We start from the raw sequence: 17,166 nt of genomic DNA on the forward strand, positions 1-17,166 counted from the left end.
CCCTCCTTCAAGCTGGCCAGGCTTCTGGCCTGGTTTGTTTGCCCATCAGGACACTGGAGCTCCCAGGGCTTTCCTCCTTCTTCAGGTATCCTGGGGACCTTGCTCACAACAGAACACAAGGAACACACACTGAGCCCAAGGGTCAGAGTCTAGAGGGGCAGAAATACACAGCCGGGTAATCCTACGCAATAAGATCCCCAGTGGGGGAATGTATCTGGTTCTTCAGGAACGAAGAGATGTTATTTAGCTGGGCATGCAGTGGGGGTTATTTGGCCTGGGCCTTAAAGTTTGAGTAGGAGTTCACCTAGTGACTAGGGTGGAAAGGCCTTCCAGGCAGATAAGACCGCCCATTCAAAGGCAGGGAAGCATGTTCAGGAAGGGTGGGCGAGGTGAGCCTGGTAAGAAAGGTCAGGGTTGGGGGATTACGCTGCTCTGGTAGGGGAAGAAGGGGAGCAGAAGGGGGAGCACACATGGGACGGGTAGTCGGAAGACAGAAACAGAGGAGGTTAGGGGAGCAGGGGCAAGGGTATCGGGAGGGAGAGGGGAGGAGTTCTTTCTAGGACAATCTGAGGCTGACGGGCAGGCAGGGTCAGCACAGGATGAGGACAGGCTGTGGCTCAGATGGGCAGGTGGTCATCAGCCAGGAGCTGCTGCTGCTAGTGATAAAAATAATAATAATGGGATGACCGTTTACTGAGTGCTTTCTGTGTGCCAGGGACTGAGTGAAGCATTTTTACATCATCTGATCTTCAGAATAAGGCCACAAGGTAGGTGTTATTAGTATTATTGACTAATAATAATTGACTAATACCCCCAAGGGGTGCTGGGGCTCAGAGAGGAGAAACAATTTGCCCAAGTGCAAAAATCATGCTGCGGGGGACGCCTAGGTGGCTCAGTGGTTGAGCATCTGCCTTTGGCTCCGGGTGTGATCCTAGAGTCCCGGGATCGAGTCCCGAAGGCTGTTTGCAGGAGTCTCATGCGGAACTCGATCCTGGATTCTGGGATCATGACCTGAGCCGAAGGCAGCCACCCAACCGCTGAGCCACCCAGGCATCCCTAAATAAATAAAATCTAAAAAAAATCATGCAGCAGGTAGGACTTGAACCCAGGCCCATGGGACAGCAGAGCTGAGCCCTTCCTCGAAGTCATAGTGGCCCAACCTGGTACCTACCTTGGCCTACAGCTCATCTCTCATCATGTGAAACCCTCTTGTAACCCCCTCTCCTCCCAAGGCTGAACTACTCACATTTTCCTGAATATTCCAGACCTGTTTCCCTCCTGGGTGTCCTACGTGGAGCATCCTCTGCAAGAAATGGCCTATCCCCCACCCCTTTTCTAAGAAAATGCCACCCACTCTCCAGAACTCAGTGCTGACACAACCTCCTTTGGGAAATCATCCTGAACTCCCCAAGCCCTGGGCTGGATGAGGCGGCTCCCGCACCCACCACCACCCCCTCTCACCTGATCACCCTGCATCGCCACTGTGTGGACCCGTCTCCCTCCTTAAGGGCTGGCCTGGGGCTGCAGGCCCACCCCAGTGCAGGCCTACCCCAGTGTGGGGCCTGGACCCTGGGAGCAGGGGTCAGTGAGTGTGTGTGCTTGGTGAACGAGTGCAGGACCTCGCCTGGCTGTGGGGAAAAGTGGGAGCCCAGGGCGGGGCTGGGACTCTGTCGGCCTCAGGGACTGATCTCTTATCTGCAAGGCTGTCTTAGCCTTATCTGATCAGGCCCCAGTCGATGGGAAAGCCGATGAGGTGCTGACGAGGCTCCCAGGTTACTCAGTAACCCAGCCCTTGTTAAAAGCCCCACTGTTTCCCTCTGGCATCCAGAACCAACTGCTCCTCCCTCTTGGCCACTGCTGCCATGAACGCCTTCCTGCTCTCTGCACTGTGCCTCCTTGGGGCCTGGGCTGTCCTGGCAGAGGGAGTCACCGTGCAGGTACATCCTCTGTCCCTCCCCGGGCCCTGCTGGCTCTCTGCGCCCAGGCCCAGGGCCTGTCCCCTTGGGGATGGAGCAGAGGGTATGTCTCAAGTGTGGCTCTTTCTCAGGAACCTGTCCCATCCACACCCCTTTCCCCTTTCACACTTGGAGGAGAGAGGAGAAATAACCATTTAGGAAAGAAGCGGGGGGGGGGGGGGGGGGTGGTGATTAGCCAATTTCTTGAGCGGCTGCCAGGAGCCAGGCTGCTCACGTGAAGCCTGATGGTCACCCTGGGAAAACGGGGATGCTCAGTCCCATTTTTCGGGGGAGGAAAAAGCCTCGGAGAAGGCCCTCCCTCGGCACACGGCTGGGAAGTGAAGGAGCTAGAACCCATTCTAGCCCTTACTCCCCAGCCCCGCTCTCGGCCAGAGCAGTGGCCTGGGTGTTGGGCGTCTGGGCGTCGGGCAGGCTGCGGACGCCCTGGGGCAGGCTGGCAGGCTGCAGCCGGCCCCACGCGCCGACACGTGTCTCTCAGGACGGAGACTTCTCCTTCCCTCTGGAGTCAGTGAAGAAGCTCAAGGCCCTCGGGGAGCTCCAGGAGCGCAGCATGCGGAGCAGCAGGAAGCGTGGCGGCCCCGCGCTCCCCAGAGCCTGCAGCCACCTGAAGTTTCCCGAAGAACTCAGGCCGCTCTGCAAGGAGCCCAACGCCCGGGAGATCCTCGGCAGGCTGGGTGAGCCCCGGGCGGGGGGGCGGGGCGGAGCTCCCTGATTGGCCGCCCTGAGGTGAGGCGTGCTCTGATTGGCGGGCCCGACGGACCTGCCGGAGTCCGTCCCGGGTTGTGATTGGCGGAGCTTACTTTTGCGCTCCTCGCTGCGCCCGGTGATTGGCCGGCACTGCGCGGCCTCAGCGCTCCGGGGCGGGAGGGGGTGGGCCTGGGTCCTCCCGGGGTCCCGGGGGCGGCCGTCCAGGCCCCGGCGCGGGGGGAGCGGGGCTCTGACCCCCTCGGCGCCGCGTGTCTCCTGCGCAGCGTCCATCGCCCAGGACCCGAGGTCGTGCGAGATCTGTGCCTTCGCCGCCTGCGCCGGGTGCTAGGACGGCCGGCTCGGAGCACAGGGCCCGGGGGAGCGCCCTGGGGACCCCGGGCCCTGGCCCATCCGAGGAGCTGCCGGTGCCCCCCGAGGATCCCTCCAACCCGCCGCCAATAAACCAGTTCCCAGAGTCCTCCTGGTGTCGCTTCCTTCCTCCTCCGCCGGTGGGCTGGGCGCCGGCGTGGTGGGTGCCTGTCCTGCCCTGGGAGGCCCCTGCACCCCGCCCCGGGAGGGGGCTGCCACCCCGCGCAGGCCCAGAGGCCCCCAGCCTGCAGCCTCAGCTTCACTTTTGCATGTCCCGGGGTTGCCCGCCCCCCCCCCCCCCCCCCCCGGGTCAGCAGGTCAGCCCCTCCCGAGGCCCCAAGGCTGGGCTCCCTTGGCCACATCACATGCCCCTCCCCTCCCAGGAGGGGTCTTCCGCTCCCGCCCTGTCCGGGGTGCTGGGAGGGCACCCCGACCGGCCGTGGCCCCGCATGCCTCTGACCTCTGCCCTACGGGGGCTTCGGGGCCTGGGCAAGTCTGTCGTGGGGAAACGCTCGGCGCCCGTGGGTGCGGGAGGCTCTCACCCACGCGGGGAAAGCCGCAGCTCCGCAGGCCAGCCTCGGCGCTCCCGCATCCCGTGCGGTGCTGGGAAAGCCGCTTGCCCTCTCTGTGCCTCAGTCTCCCCCCCTCCCCCCACTAAACTCGGGAGTGCAATAGCACCTGCCCCGCGGAGGGGTGGGGTAACCCGCGATCGGGGATGCTTTGCGGGCTCAGGTCAGGCCGGGGCTGAATGGAGTTCAATAAATGGTAAAAACAAACAAAAAAAAAGCTGGGAACCAGGCTCAAGCTGAGGCCGTTAAGAGGGCTGCCTGTGAGCAAAGTTAGGGGGACCGGGAAAGAGGCATTTCTCAGGGAGTTGGGTGGCAGGGAAGTGCCAGATGAGACTCTTTAGGGTCAGGTCAGGGAGGCTTTGCAGGTGGGAGGGGAGGCGGGCCTTTGCACCACTGCTGTGGGCCTGGCATGGACATCACAAGCCAGTCTGGAGGGCAGGAGGCAAAGGGTGTTCTGGAAGGTGGAGTAGGTGCAGACACAGAGGCGGGAAGGCCAGAGGCCCTGGGGGGTCTGGTCTGGACGGGGTAGTCCCAGGAGGCACACAGGGCTGGGTTTGGACGTGGCCATGTCACTCACAAGTTGTGAAGCCCTCTGTGCCACTTGGTTTCATCTGACAATGGGGATCCTGACAGAGCCCAGCAGTGCCCTGGGCTGCAGGGGGTTTGGGGAGACGCAGGTGGGGCAGGGTCCTTTACTGCTTGCACTCTGGGGCTGGAGTCTGGGTGTGGATCCTGGCTCTGCACAGCCTGTCACCGGCTGCAGCCAGTCCTCAGCCTCCTCGTCTGTAAAACAGGGATGACAAGAATCCCCACTTTGCAGGATTGAGCCAAGGTAACACAGGAGAAGCTCCTGGGGCCCCGTAGTGGGCGCTCTGCTGGTGCTGCTCTTACGGGTCCTGTGCCCCTGCTCACCCTGAGCCTGGCACCGAGCAGGTGCTCGTCAGAGGCAGTTCCCTTCACCGCCTCCTCCCCAGGCAGGTGGGGACCCAGCGCAGCTGAAGGGGTCAGTGAGAGCCTGGGCTCAATGGTGCGTGGGCTCAGTTTAGACTTGAGAGAGGGGCACTGGGGAGCCACAGAAGGGTAAGGGGCCCCCATCAGAGCAGCGCTGCGGTCTTTCTCCTGCATGTTGGGCCTGAGAGACGCAGGAGGGACTGCAAAGGCCTCAGCCAGCCTTGCCTGTGTGGTGAGGGAGAGGAAGGAGCTAGAGCTCCGGGGCTTGTGGCCTGCGGGAGGGGGAGGCTGCAGGGCTCACCAGCAGAGCTGGGCAGTTGTAGGGGGGCAGCTGGCCTGGGGGGGGGGGTGGTTCACTGTGGCCTTGGCCCTGGTGAGCTGAGTTCGGGGAGTGCAGCCCCTTTGCGCCTGGCTCTCCTCTCTGGCCGTCCGGGACAGGGGCTGTGGACGAGCCCACCCCGTGGACAGGCCCAAGATGCTGGCCGCAGCTTTGAGAACCTGGAGCCCCCTCTGCTAGGTGTCCTCCATGGGGCTGGTGTTCGGAGCATGGGGGGCCCTGCCTGGGAGGAAGCCTGCTGTGGCTGAGCCGGTGGTCCCGGTCTAGTCCGTCCTCTCGCTCTTCCTGGGTCTCCTTGTTTGTGGAGTGGTTATTAGCAACACTTCTTTTTTAAAGATTTTATTTACTTATTCATGAGAATACACAGAGAAGAGAGAGAGAGAGGCAGAGACACAGGCAGAGGGAGAAGCAGGCCCCATGCAGGGAGCCTGACGTGGGACTCGATCCTGGGACTCCAGGATCAGGCCCTGGGCTGAAGGCCGTGCTAAGCCGCTGAGCCCCCCGAGGCTGCCCTATTAGCAACACTTCTAATGTAACTAGTTACTAGTAACTAGTAACTAGTCCCACTTCACCAGCCTGTTTCCAGGACTCAGTGAGTTTAGAACAGTGCCTCAGCTGTAGCCAATGCTCCCTAGATGTGGGCTCTATTATGATGCCCGGAGCCTCCAGATTGGGGGGCGGGGGCTCCCATCTGGAGCTGGACAGACAGTCCTGGGGGGCCTGAGAAAGTGGAGCTGATGAAGGTAAAGGGTGAAGGCCGAGGCCCCCGGGAGCCCCAGGGCAGAGGCAGCAGGCACCCACCCCGGGGAGAGGGCGCGGCCGGTTCTTCCCTGCACCCACCCAGCCCCGCGGCCCCACCCCCGGGGCAGCTCCCCGCCCTCCCTGCACCCTGGGATTTGGGGGGGCTCATTCCATGCCCAGCTCCCCCCTCCTCTAGGAAATAGCCTGGGAAACTCCCGGCAGCCTCAGGGAATCAACCTTTCTCCCAGGCACCTGGGCATCCCAGGCAGCTGTGCCCACGGCCGCCGGGCAGACAAACGGATGCCAGACTCGGGGCGTAGGTAGGTGGGGGATCTTTATTGGGCAGCAGGGCCTCCTCAGGGGCCAGATGCCCCTCCAGCCACGTGTCCCAGGGCTCCGCATCCCGCAGCTCGGGCCTCGGCTGGGTGACGATGACCCCGGGAGCCCTGGGGGCGCGGGGTGCTCGGGGTAGCGGCCCCCTCAGAGGCAGCCGGTGCAGGCAACGTTCACGCACAGCTCACAGTCGTCGCTGGCGATGGCCTCTGGGCGGGAGAGAGGAGCCGTCAGGAAGGGGGGCCTGAGGGGAGGCATCTTCTCAACAGGCAGGGGTTCAGGTCCCAGGCCTCTCCTTCCTGGGGGGCCGGGCCTCTCCTTCCTGGGGGTGGGGGGGCTCTCCTTCCTCCGGGGCGGGCAGGCCCGAGTTTTCCCGTGGGTTCTATGGACGGTATCAGCTGACGGGTGGTGAGGAGAGGAGGCACCTGGGGGTGCTCAGTCAGTGGCCACATTCACTGGCCAGCTCTGCTCCCTCCCTCATGTTTCAGCTCAGATGTCACCTCCTCTTGGGAGCCTCCCAGACTCTGTGCCCCCCTGCCCCCCACTGTAGTGCAGTCCCTGCTTACAGGTCAGTTGCCGGGCGTCCCCTTCCCTCCCATCTGGGAAGTCCACCAGGACCACCAAGGGTCTGGGGCGCTGGGGGCTGGGGTAGGATGCGGTGCCCAAACAGGGCAGGTCAGGGGCTGAGCTTCGTGACCCTCCTGTCCCCTGGGGGCTTACTAGAGAGCATGAGCTGGAGTATGGGGAGGACAGAGAGCGAGGGCCAGGACGCTGGTAGGGGTGGGGATACTCACTCAAGGCCTTGAAGATGCTGGCAGCTTCCCTGGTCGTGCAGATGGGCTGGAGGTCCGTTGGCAGGGCCGGGTGGTGACACTCAGGGGGCACGAGGTTCTGGGTCTGGAGGCGGGGGCTGGGCACCCACGTCCCCTGCAGGTCACTCAGCCTCTTCACTGATTCCAGCTGGACCTGGAAGCCTTGGTGCTAGGGGGCCGGAGGGGGGAGGAGATGAGATGGCATCCAGACCCGGGCCAGGACGCCGCACACCCCACAGAGCCTTCCCTGTTCTTACGGAGGGTCCAGGCCACACTCAAAGGACAGCTGGGAGGTGGGAGGTGGTGTCTGGCACCTCGCACCCCAGCGCACCACAGGCCCCCGCCTGTAAACGTGGTCGCAGTGACGCTGCGGAGAGTGGGTCAAGGTATGGGCTTTGGAACCCGTGGAACCCCCGTTCACATCCCAGCTCTTCCCAGCTGGCACCTGTATATCCCACACTCTGAGTCTCATCTGACAAATGACGCCTCCCTAGCGCCTGGCACCCAGGCCACAATGGGTGATCGCCACTCGGTAACTGGGTACCAGGGCTCCTGCCCAGGATGGCTGTGGTCCTCTTGCTGCTGCTGCTACAGGGCACACAGTCAGTCTACAGTCAGTAACTGGGTGATCCCCCCTGAACTGACATGGCAAAATGCCCAACCCCAAGCTGGCTGGTTCCCAGGCCGGGGCTGCAGGGGAAGCTGACTCTCCTCCATCCCCCGCAGGGAGGCTTCACCCAGAGTCAGGAATGGGACAGACACCCAGGGCCACAGACTTCCCCATCCTCGCTGCCCAGGGGCATCCTGCCACCCTGCAGGCAGGCCCTGCTTCCGTGACTCCTTCCAGCTTCACATCGTCTTGGAAGGAGCCTCGGTACACGCTGTGCCCTCTGCCTGGAGCAGCCCACGTCCTCGGAGGCTGGCTCTCCTGCTCATCCTGCAATGTCAGCTCGGTTACCCGCCAGGGAAACTTTCTGGTGACTATCCCCCATCCACCCGTACATGGGGTGAATATAGAGAGCTGTGGGGAGACCCCTCTCCTTCGGGCTCCTCAAGGGCAGGGACTGCATCTTGTTCCACCTTCTGACCTCTGACCAGGACCTGCCTTCTGAGAGAGCAATGCTGACTAGCGGTGGTTTATTATCACTATCATCACCATCGTCATCACCATCGGCACTCTGGCCGCCCCCACCCACCCGCTGTCTTGGTCCCTGGGGTGATTCAGTGTTGGGGTGAGCCCTGGGCCCTTGCTCCCCCGTAGCCCATGAATTTCCTAGCATCCCCTCTCTACCCCAGCCTCTCACTTCAGGCAAAGGGCTCAGTGGCCAGAGGGACTCACCTGAATGTAGACTGACTGTGTGTCCTGCAGCAGCAGCAGCAGCAGCAGCAGCAGCAGTAGCAGGTGGACCACAGCCACCCGGGACAGGAGCCCTGACACCATCCTGCTGCGCATCTTGCTCTGTCTGTATCCCACAGCCACCGTCCACGGGCTCCCATCTGCCTTCCTGGTGAGGAGCTCTTTATAGGCCGGGCTCCAGTGCCCTGGTCACTCATTAACTGGCCAGCTGGGGTGGGGTTGATAGCTGACTGTCTCTCTGACAAGCCAGGAGCCCATTCCCAGGAAAGGGGCTGGGGGTGATAAGGGCAGGGAGGCCCAGCGCACCTAGGGATGGGACACTGTGTGGCAGACACCTGTCGGGGGTGCTCTGTGGGAGGGCCTTGGACATGCCACTGCCCTTAGCTCCATAATACACCCATTCAAGTGGGATGATGGAGAGACCATTCAGACAGGGAAAATGAGGCTCAAGAAGTGAAGAAACTTGGCCCCGGTCACCAGGCTAGTCGGTGGCAGTGCGGGGACCCAAGTGTTGGCCCCTGTTTCACTCAGGCCGGCCCCTGTCCTTTCTCTGGCTGAAGGATGTAGACATACAGGCTGGTCCGGGGCATGGTGGGCAGACACAGGGCTGACCTCAGGGCTCTCTGTGTCTCTGGACCCTTGTGTCTCCTCCCCCGCCTCCCAGTTTAAGGCTCATCCCTCTGACGGGGACCTACCCAGGCCTTCAGCCTGCCTCTCTGCCACTTCCAAATGGTGCTTGGGTACCCTCAGGCCGTGTTTGCCCCATCTCACCTGCCAGTCACCTAACCCAGCAGGCTATCGGCTTGGAGGAAGAGGAAAGCATGCCAGCCTTGGGGACAGATGGACCGAGGCTCAAATCCTGGTCCCACCGCGGCTGTGTGAGTTTGGACAAGTCACACCAACTCTCATGGAGCCTGTTTTGCTCTTCCATCAAATGGGCACAATGACAGCATCTCCCATAATGAGGTCACTGTGGGGATGGTGGGGCCGGGCCCACTTTAGTTCCTGGGTAATAGGAGCTCCCGCCACTCCTTAACCCCTCTACCCCTTGGGGCCGAGCGTCAGTTAGTTGGAGAGAAGAGGGCAGAGTCCACAAGGGCGTTTCACCACTGCCACCAGGCAGCTGTAAACAGAGCTGGAGCCCGGGCTCACCTCTGCCGGACAGGGGGCCTACTGTGTGACATCGGATTGAAGCCCAGGTGGCTCAGCTGGGCCCACTATTTAAGGCTCAGTCTCCAATTTGTCGCTAAAATGTGATGTTGTCACACGCCCTGATGCCCTCTTTGCCCATGCTTTTGCTGGGGCATTCCAGCAGCCTGACATGCCCATCTCCCGCTTTTCCCTATCTTAGGTTGGGATGGAAAAGGGCTTGGGTGAGCTCTGGCCTCTCCTGTGTCTTGCTGGGGGTCCAGACTTCAGCCTTTACTCTTTAGGATGTGAAGGAACCAAATGGACTCTTACATGGGTTTTTCACTTGTAAACTGAAAATACTCATCAATAACAATAATAGCTTTCATTTTGGGAACATTCACCAAGAGCCAGGCTCAGGGCTGGTTTGTGTGCGTCATTCCATCTAACCCTATATTGTCTCCCATTTTCCGGATGAGAAACCCAAGGCCTGAAAAGGTCAAGTGCTATGTGCATACAAGGGGGCAACAGGATTTATCTCTGGAATTCTTGCATCTGCTCAGTTGACTGGGTTCTAGAAAAAGGAACATGGGCCCTGGAGGCAAGAAGATCTCAGTGCTTCTCAACCATGTGACTTTGGGTTCCTTACTCAGCTTCTCTGAGCTTCTGTTTCATCAGTAAGTAGAGGAAATAATGAACACTGTCATAGTGGCTGTTGTGAGGAGAGACTGGCCAGTCCCATCCCAGGGGCACCTGTGACTCTCCCTGGCCCCAAGCTGACCCCTTTCCAGCTGGCGTCTGGTCCACGGCGGCCACGTAGTCAGTGGTGGTGCCTCTGCCTCTCCTCCGTGACAGGCCCCATCTCTGAACCCACAGCTGGATCAGTTCTGATCTTTGGCTCCCAAATCCTTGCTCTTTCAACCAGAGCGAGCTCAGCCCCACTCGCCCCACAGGAAGGGCGAGGAACAAATCTGGAGGCCCTTCCAGCTCTTCCAGCCAGGAAGCCATGTGTTACTCTTTTCCTGGGAACAAGTTGTGACTTCCCTATCTGTCTAACATGACTCAAATTCATATTTCAGCCCAGCTCCTCCCAATCACTCTCTGAATGACCCACCATCCATCAAAACTAACTGGCACAGACGTAAACCCACGCTTGCCACCCCGTTCAGCTGGGGTCCCCTGACATTTCTCAGGGCACTTCCTTCTTCAGGGACATGGGAAGTGACTCTGGTCTCTGTGTAGAAGCTTCAAACGCCACGGCAGAGTGACAGTTTACCTGTGTGTGTGTGTTCGGGCGTTCCTCTCTCCAAACTGGGTTCCCCCGGCACCGCTGGTGTCCCAGAACCTGTGACCCTCCCTGCCCCTAAATGGACCGCCTCTCTAGCAGTATTTGTCACAGCCGACCACTCTGTCTCTCTGGGAACAAAGCATCTTCTCCACTTGCCTTCTGGGACGCATGCTCCCCGACCTCATTGGCTCATCTCCTGAGGCTCCTTTGTTGGTTGTTCCTTCCCTCTTTGAACTCTAGACTTCAGAATGCTCCAGGGCCTCCATGGCTCAGTCCCGGGTCTGGTCACCAGAGATCTTATCTCATCTCAGGGACTTCAGTGCCCACCGGTTCTCAATTCTCCCCTTAACCTGACCTGTCTCCTCAGGTCCAGACTCCTTCATTCACCAGCTCAGTATCTCCCATTACAGTCGATGGTACTACCAGTCACCCAGTAGCTCAGGCCAAAAATCCGAGAGTCAACCTTGATGCCTTTTTTTTTTTTTTTTTAATTTGCCAAATTCAATTCATCAGCAAATCCAATTGGCTCTACCTTAAAAATATTTCTAGACTCTAACCATGACTCATCATTTTCACTGCTACCTATAGGTCCAAGTTCTCATCACTAATCATTAGTCTCACAAATTATTACAATAGCATATTAGTCAGGATTTTCCAGAGAAACAGAACCAACATCTAATACATATATATATATATCCTATCCTATTTTATGTATATATGATTCATATCTCATCCTTCCTTTCTTCCTTCTTTCTACCTACCTGCCTATCATCTAGCTATCAATCATCTAATCTATGCCTGTCTATCTAGATTTATTTTAATAAACTGGCTTATTTAATTGTGGGGCTGGCAAGCCTGAAGTCTGTGGGGCAGACTGCAGACTGCTGGTCTGGAACTTCAGATGTTGATGTTGGAGTCTTGAGTCGGAGACCGGTAAGGACAGGCCAGCAGGTGGCAAACGCAGACAGGGTCTCTATGTTGCAATCTTTGGGCAGATTTCTCTCTTCTTGGGAAACCTCAGTCTTTGCTCTTAAGGCCTCACCCAACTGGATGAAGCCCATCCCCATGATTCACCCAAAGTCTGCTGATTGTAAATGTCAATCATATCGGAAAAGCTACCTTCACGGCAACATCCAGACCAAACAACGGGGCGCCATTGCCTGGCCAAGAGAAACTTTGAGCCTCATCTCTCTGTGTCCACTCTTGTCCCCTGTCCAGGCCCTTCTCCACACAGCAGCCAGAGTGATCCTATCACAGCCTAAGCCAGACTATGTCCTTCCTCTGCTCTAGTCTGCTAACAGCTTCCCACTTTACTCAGGGTAAAGCCAAAGGCTTCCACTGTCCTCCAAGGTCCCTTTGGCACCCCTCCAAAGATTTTGACCTAATCTCCAAAGAGTCTGCCCTTTACTTTCCGGGTTCTGGCCACACTAGCTTCCTTGCTGCCACCCAAACATGCCAAAGGTTGCTTATTTTGAGGTCTTTGCTCTTTTCCCACATATTTGTATGGCTCATCTGTCACTTCATTCCAGGTATCTGCTCAAATGCCATTTTCCCAAAGAGCTCTTTCTTTTTAAAAAAAAAATTTTTATTTACCTATTCATGAGAGACCCAGAGAGAGAGAGAGAGAGAGAGAGAGAGAGAGGCAGAGACACAGGCAGAGCAAGAAGCAGGCTCCATGCAGGGAGCCCAACGTGGGACTCAATCCCAGGTCTCCAGGATCACGCCCTGGGCTGAAGGCAGGTGCTAAACCACTGAGCCACCCAGGGATCCCGCCAAAGATCTCTTTCCTGGCCATCCTACCTCAGAGAGCTTCCCCCATCACCCCTTGTTTCCTTGCTTTCTTGTAGCACTGGTCCTACATGTCCATTTTGTCTCTTGTGTTCCCTCCCTACTAGATTATAAGCTCTGTTAGAGTAAGGAATTTGTCTATCTTCTTCTCCCAAAACAATATCTGCCAAATAGCTGGTGCCCAACCAAGAGCTGATGAGTTGAATAAATGAACGTGTTTGAAGTACCTACTCCAGGAACCACTAGATGTTTGGCCTTGGACAGTTTCCTACTTCTCTCATTCCTCGCATCTAGCACCTTCCTGACACATGTAAGGGGCCTGGCCCATGCTGTGTATTCAGAAAATGCTGAATTGTTATTATTATAATATATTTAATAATAATAATTATGTTATAATAATAATGTTATTATTATTCTCATCGTTGTGAAATCATTGGTTTATCAGGAAACATGATCATTTCTGTGTCTTCAGGGCATAGCAAACTCTAAGGCATCCAATAACTTAATCAACAAATAGGGCAGCCCCAGTGGCTCAGCGGTTTAGTGCCGCCTTCGGCCCAGGGCGTGATCCTGGAGACCCAGGATCGAGTCCCACATGTGGCTCCCTGCATGGAGCCTGCTTCTCCCTCTGCCTGTGTCTCTGCCTCTCTCTTTCTCTGTGTCTCTCATGAATAAATAAATAAAATCTTAAAAAAAAAACTTAACAAATACTTACTGATGGCCTACCATGTGACAAGCACCATTCTAGGCACAAGAGATACAGCAACCAACACAATGGACAAAGTCACTGCACACCGAGCCATGCTGGTTGCTTGGACGAGGAGTTGGGATTAAGATGTGAGCAGGTGTTGGATCTAGACATTCTTTGAGGTTGGAACCACAGGATTATTTTCTGTTACCTTCGATGTCAGGGGTGAATGAAGAGAGGAGTCAAAAACAACTCTAAGTTTGTCCCAAGTCAAGTGGTGCTGCCATCGAGATGGGGAACAGAAGCGAGCAGGTCTAGTGAGGGTATCAGGAGCTCTGATTGGACGTGTTGAGATGCCTGTTTGACATCTGTAAAGATGAGGGCCACAGACATATATCTTGTCGTCATCAAGGAGTATATGATACAGTGAGTTCTGACCCTGGATTGAGGGAGCGTCTGGGAAAGAGGAGAGGTCCCACGACAGGACCGTAATAGGGCACTGCAACATTGGGAGGTAAGGCACAGAGCCAGGAGCCAGCAAAGCAGACGGAGAAGGAGCAGTCCTAGAGACCAGTCTGAGTGTTGTGTCTTCAAAGCCAAATGAAGGAAGTTTCAGGAACCAGCGCGTGATTCTCTGGGTCAAAGGCTGTAGTTAGCTCTGGTAAGATGAAGACAAGAACTGCTCCTGGGTTTGGCAACGTGGAAGTGGCTGGTGACCTTGAGAAGATCTATTCTGGGAAAGGAGCAGATATAAAGCTGAGCAGAGTGGGATGGTGAAAGGAGGACAGGGAGTGGACCTGGTGGGGTGCGCTATGGCTCTAGAGCTAGCGTTTTTAGCTATCACTTTAAAGTTAAAGGCTAAAATGGAAAGAGGACAAATTTATTATTTATTTTTAAAGATTTTATTTATTTATTCATGAGAGACACACAGAGAGAAGCAGGGACACAGGCAGAGGGAGAAGCAGGCCCCATGCAGGGAGCCTGATGCGGGAGTCGATCCCGGGTCTCCAGGGTCACACCCTGGGCCAAAGGTGGTGCTTAAACCACTGAGCCACCCGGGCTCCCTGAAAGATGACAAATTTAAAGAAGGATCAGCATATTGGGTCCAACGCATGGGCAGAGTTGATCCCGAAGACCCTGAACCAGGAGCTGTATGAACCAAGGTGTGGTAGATTTCCAGCAGCCCCCCAAATGAAATTTTGGCCTGTCTCTGGAGAAGTGGGTGACCTGGGCGGTGGTTCTGTGTGTGCTATGGCCAACAGGAAACTTAGAACCACATATGTACCCCATTATTAGCAACCACACTGAATCTCATTCAATCTCTGTCTTCCCCTTTGGCTCCTCCCAGCCTAGCCATATCCTACTGATGGTGCTCTCCACGCCCAGCCTCCACCCACATAACCCCCTGCCCCTGGCTCCCCACATACACGCCCCAGCCCTCCCACACCCAGACATACAGGCCCACACTCCCCCACACACCCACTGCCCCACCCCAGGGCCTCCCACCTACCCACACCCATGCACACACCCACACATACATACCCACACTCCCACACACCCACACGCACTCACACCACTCCCCCACCCCACCTACGCACAGACACCCACACAGCCTCACATCCCCCTCCCCCCCCTCATATCTCCTCTATTCCCTCCACCCCCTTTCTGGTTTATTCATATTCTCTCCAGCTTGAGGAAGAAGTGTTTAAACACAAATAAGCGGATCAGGGTTGCCCCCTGGTGTTGGGCAGCTGACACTGCAGGCAGAGAAAGCCAAATTGCCCTTGATCTTCAGACTCCATCCTTCTGAGGCAGTTCTTGAAGAGTTGTGGGTGAGCTCATTTACTGTCCCTGATTTGAGCCACAGTCCGGAGCCTCTGTCTCCACGTCTACGCCTGGGTGGGAGGTGGTCCCACCAGCGTGATCATGAGGGTCACCATTGGTGATACTCCTGGGAGGTGCCAGAAGGGAAAAATGTGTGAGGTTGTTCCGGAAAAGTTCCTGCTAGCTGGCTGATGCCCAGGGCCTGTGCTCTCCAGATAGCGGATGCTGAGGTGAATGAGAAGGTTGAAATGGGGAGGAGAAGAAGGGGAAGTTCATGCCATGGGGGTGGGGGGGCCTGGCATTGAAATCAGGTCTTGGGGGCAGCCAAGGGGCAGCTGAGGCGGCAGGAGAAACAGAGGAGGACATGTGTAGGCTTCCAGAGACCAGAGCTGCTCTGGGAGGAGGAGATGGTGTGTGCCTGCGACCCTGACTTCTGCTGGCATTTCTGACTTGCTTCCCCTGAGGTCAAAGGCAGGCATGGCAAGGGGTGTGTGTGTGTGTGTGTGTGTGTGTGTGTGTGAGCATGTGTGCACACACCCACATGCCTGTAAGCATGTGTATGGGAACATGTCTGTGTGCATACATGTGAGTGGGTTTGTGTGCATCTGCGTGCGTGGGTGAGAGTGATGTGAGCATGTGTGCGCTTGCATATATGAGAATAGTGTGTTGGTATGTGGGTGCTTCATGTGTCTGTATCTTTAGAGGTGAGAGCATGGGTGTATATGAGTGTGTGTGTACGAGCATGTGTAGGCATGTGCACACGACGGGAGGGTGAGCCGGCATGTGCGAGTGGTGCACAGGCGCATGTGCATGTGTGTATTTTTGTGTCTGTGTGAGTGTCCCCCTCCTGCTCTCTGTCCCTCCTAGGGCTTAAAGGGAGCCATCGAGGGAGGAAGGCGACCTCTCACGCCCCCTGTGAGCACTGCCTCGCTGCAGAAGTCCCCGGACTCTTGGAATTCTGGTCGGTTTGAAGAGACCTGGATGTTGGTGGACATAATGACACCACCGGCAACGTAACAGTCACACCCGGGGTGGGCGTACAATGCGGTTGGGCGCCGCTCTGCAGTCGACAGGGAGATAGGGACCAGACACGGGACACCCACGAACACTGAATAGGCACCAGCCAGGGTCTGGAAATGCGTGAGACAGTCCCTGCCTGCAAAGGGCACCCAGTCCATCAGGACAGAGGGGGACAAGGCCACGCGTCAGAATCAGGGAGCAGGGGCAGGAGCCCCGAGGAGGCACCCCTGCCTCCAGCGTGGAAGTGGAGTCGGGGAGCTGTCAGGCTCCCCCAACCCCTTGCTTGCATCTCATGCCTGGGGTACCCCCTGCCCTGTCCCACCTGCCAGGGCACCAGCCCAGACCACGGCCCCCCTACCCTCCTGTCCTGCCCCTGTCCTGCCCTGCAGCCCCTGTGCCCCCACTGTGGAGCTGAGCGTCTGCTGCCTTTCTGATCCTGTTCTTAGTGCAAGGAACCCATCTCCCCAGTTAGACGGCGTCCCCTCCGGGGCCACAGGCTCGGTTTCACATTCCTCAGACGCCCGTGCCTAGGTGGCCTAGGCTGGGATGCACTGGTCCCTCCTGATGCCCGAGTCTAGGGGTTCTTTGTTTGTGGTCCCTGGGCTGAAGTGTGGAGGAAATCCTAAGTGCTGAGTCAGGGCCCAGCTTTGGCAAGCAGGACGGCGTCTCATTAAGTGGGGACGGGATGCAAAGTCCCCGCAGCATTCATGGGATCGATGTCCAAGGCACAGCTGCCATCTATGTTTCAAAATTTGCAGTTGGGGATCATTGTGAAACTTGATTGCTCTGTCTTGGGGACTTCTTGAAGTCCAACTCCACAATAAAGCCAATCAGACTCAACCATCAAATGTCAAATAGGAGCTAATGAACCATTCACGGGCTTGGGAGAGAAATCAGGCAATCTCTTATTTCACGATCATCCCTTCCAAATATTGAATCTGAGCCGTAAGCAGAATTTGCTGTAATTGCGTTCCCCTCCTCTCGGGTGTGGGGGATCATTGGCATTCGAGGCATGTCTCGGCTTTCTGGAGAGAGGCTTGATGAGCCGACCCACTGCTTTCTAGAGGCGCGTGTTCCTGGGCCATGGTTCGGAGAGGGGGCAGGCAGGGGGTGCTGGGATTCTTTCCGGCCCTGTGCTTGAGCCTGTCGCGCTGGATGGTGGCTGGGTGTCCCAAGCAGTCACGTGGCATCCTCTTTGTCAGGGAAGACATCTGTGTGGAGGGAGGGGGACCCCCTCCCAGAAGCCCCACCGGCGGCTTGGATGAACTTCAGGAGGGTAGCCCAGGGACGATGTCCCC

General features: G+C 57.4%; 2 protein-coding genes across 3 annotated transcripts; one reads left to right on the forward strand and one right to left on the reverse strand.

The window, feature by feature from the left end:
- The first annotated feature begins 621 nt into the window (after nt 1-621).
- On the forward strand, nt 622-3,141 carry GUCA2A (guanylate cyclase activator 2A). 2 transcript variants are annotated; one of them, XM_072725274.1, is made up of 4 exons: nt 622-767; nt 1,829-1,937; nt 2,455-2,650; nt 2,948-3,141. In XM_072725274.1, the coding sequence occupies exons 2-4, from the start codon at nt 1,863-1,865 to the stop codon at nt 3,010-3,012; spliced, it is 336 nt and encodes a 111-aa protein (XP_072581375.1). In that variant the 5' UTR covers nt 622-767; nt 1,829-1,862; the 3' UTR covers nt 3,013-3,141. The 2 variants fall into 2 exon arrangements, with proteins under 2 accessions (XP_072581375.1, XP_025839531.1); XM_025983746.2 differs by lacking the exon at nt 622-767 and having other exon boundaries at nt 1,013-1,937.
- Nucleotides 3,142-5,955: 2,814 nt separating this feature from the next.
- On the reverse strand, nt 5,956-8,228 carry GUCA2B (guanylate cyclase activator 2B). Its single transcript, XM_072722470.1, has 3 exons — nt 8,115-8,228; nt 6,758-6,944; nt 5,956-6,172 (listed from the first exon to the last, which is right to left on the reverse strand). The coding sequence occupies exons 1-3, from the start codon at nt 8,226-8,228 to the stop codon at nt 6,111-6,113; spliced, it is 363 nt and encodes a 120-aa protein (XP_072578571.1). The 3' UTR covers nt 5,956-6,110.
- Nucleotides 8,229-17,166: the final 8,938 nt, after the last annotated feature.

The sequence above is a fragment of the Vulpes vulpes genome, chromosome 10 (assembly GCF_048418805.1).
Source record: "Vulpes vulpes isolate BD-2025 chromosome 10, VulVul3, whole genome shotgun sequence".
NCBI classification, from domain to species: domain Eukaryota; kingdom Metazoa; phylum Chordata; class Mammalia; order Carnivora; family Canidae; genus Vulpes; species Vulpes vulpes.

Coding starts and splice junctions, on each gene's coding strand:
- GUCA2A (XM_072725274.1), top strand. CDS start 1,863: ATGAACGCCTTCCTGCTCTCTGCACTGTGCCTCCTTGGGGCCTGGGCT. Junction 1,938..2,454: donor CAGAGGGAGTCACCGTGCAG/GTACATCCTCTG, acceptor CGTGTCTCTCAG/GACGGAGACTTCTCCTTCCC. Junction 2,651..2,947: donor GGAGATCCTCGGCAGGCTGG/GTGAGCCCCGGG, acceptor TCTCCTGCGCAG/CGTCCATCGCCCAGGACCCG.
- GUCA2B (XM_072722470.1), bottom strand. CDS start 8,228: ATGCGCAGCAGGATGGTGTCAGGGCTCCTGTCCCGGGTGGCTGTGGTC. Junction 6,945..8,114: donor CACAGTCAGTCTACATTCAG/GTGAGTCCCTCT, acceptor CCGGCCCCCTAG/CACCAAGGCTTCCAGGTCCA. Junction 6,173..6,757: donor CAGCATCTTCAAGGCCTTGA/GTGAGTATCCCC, acceptor TCTCCCGCCCAG/AGGCCATCGCCAGCGACGAC.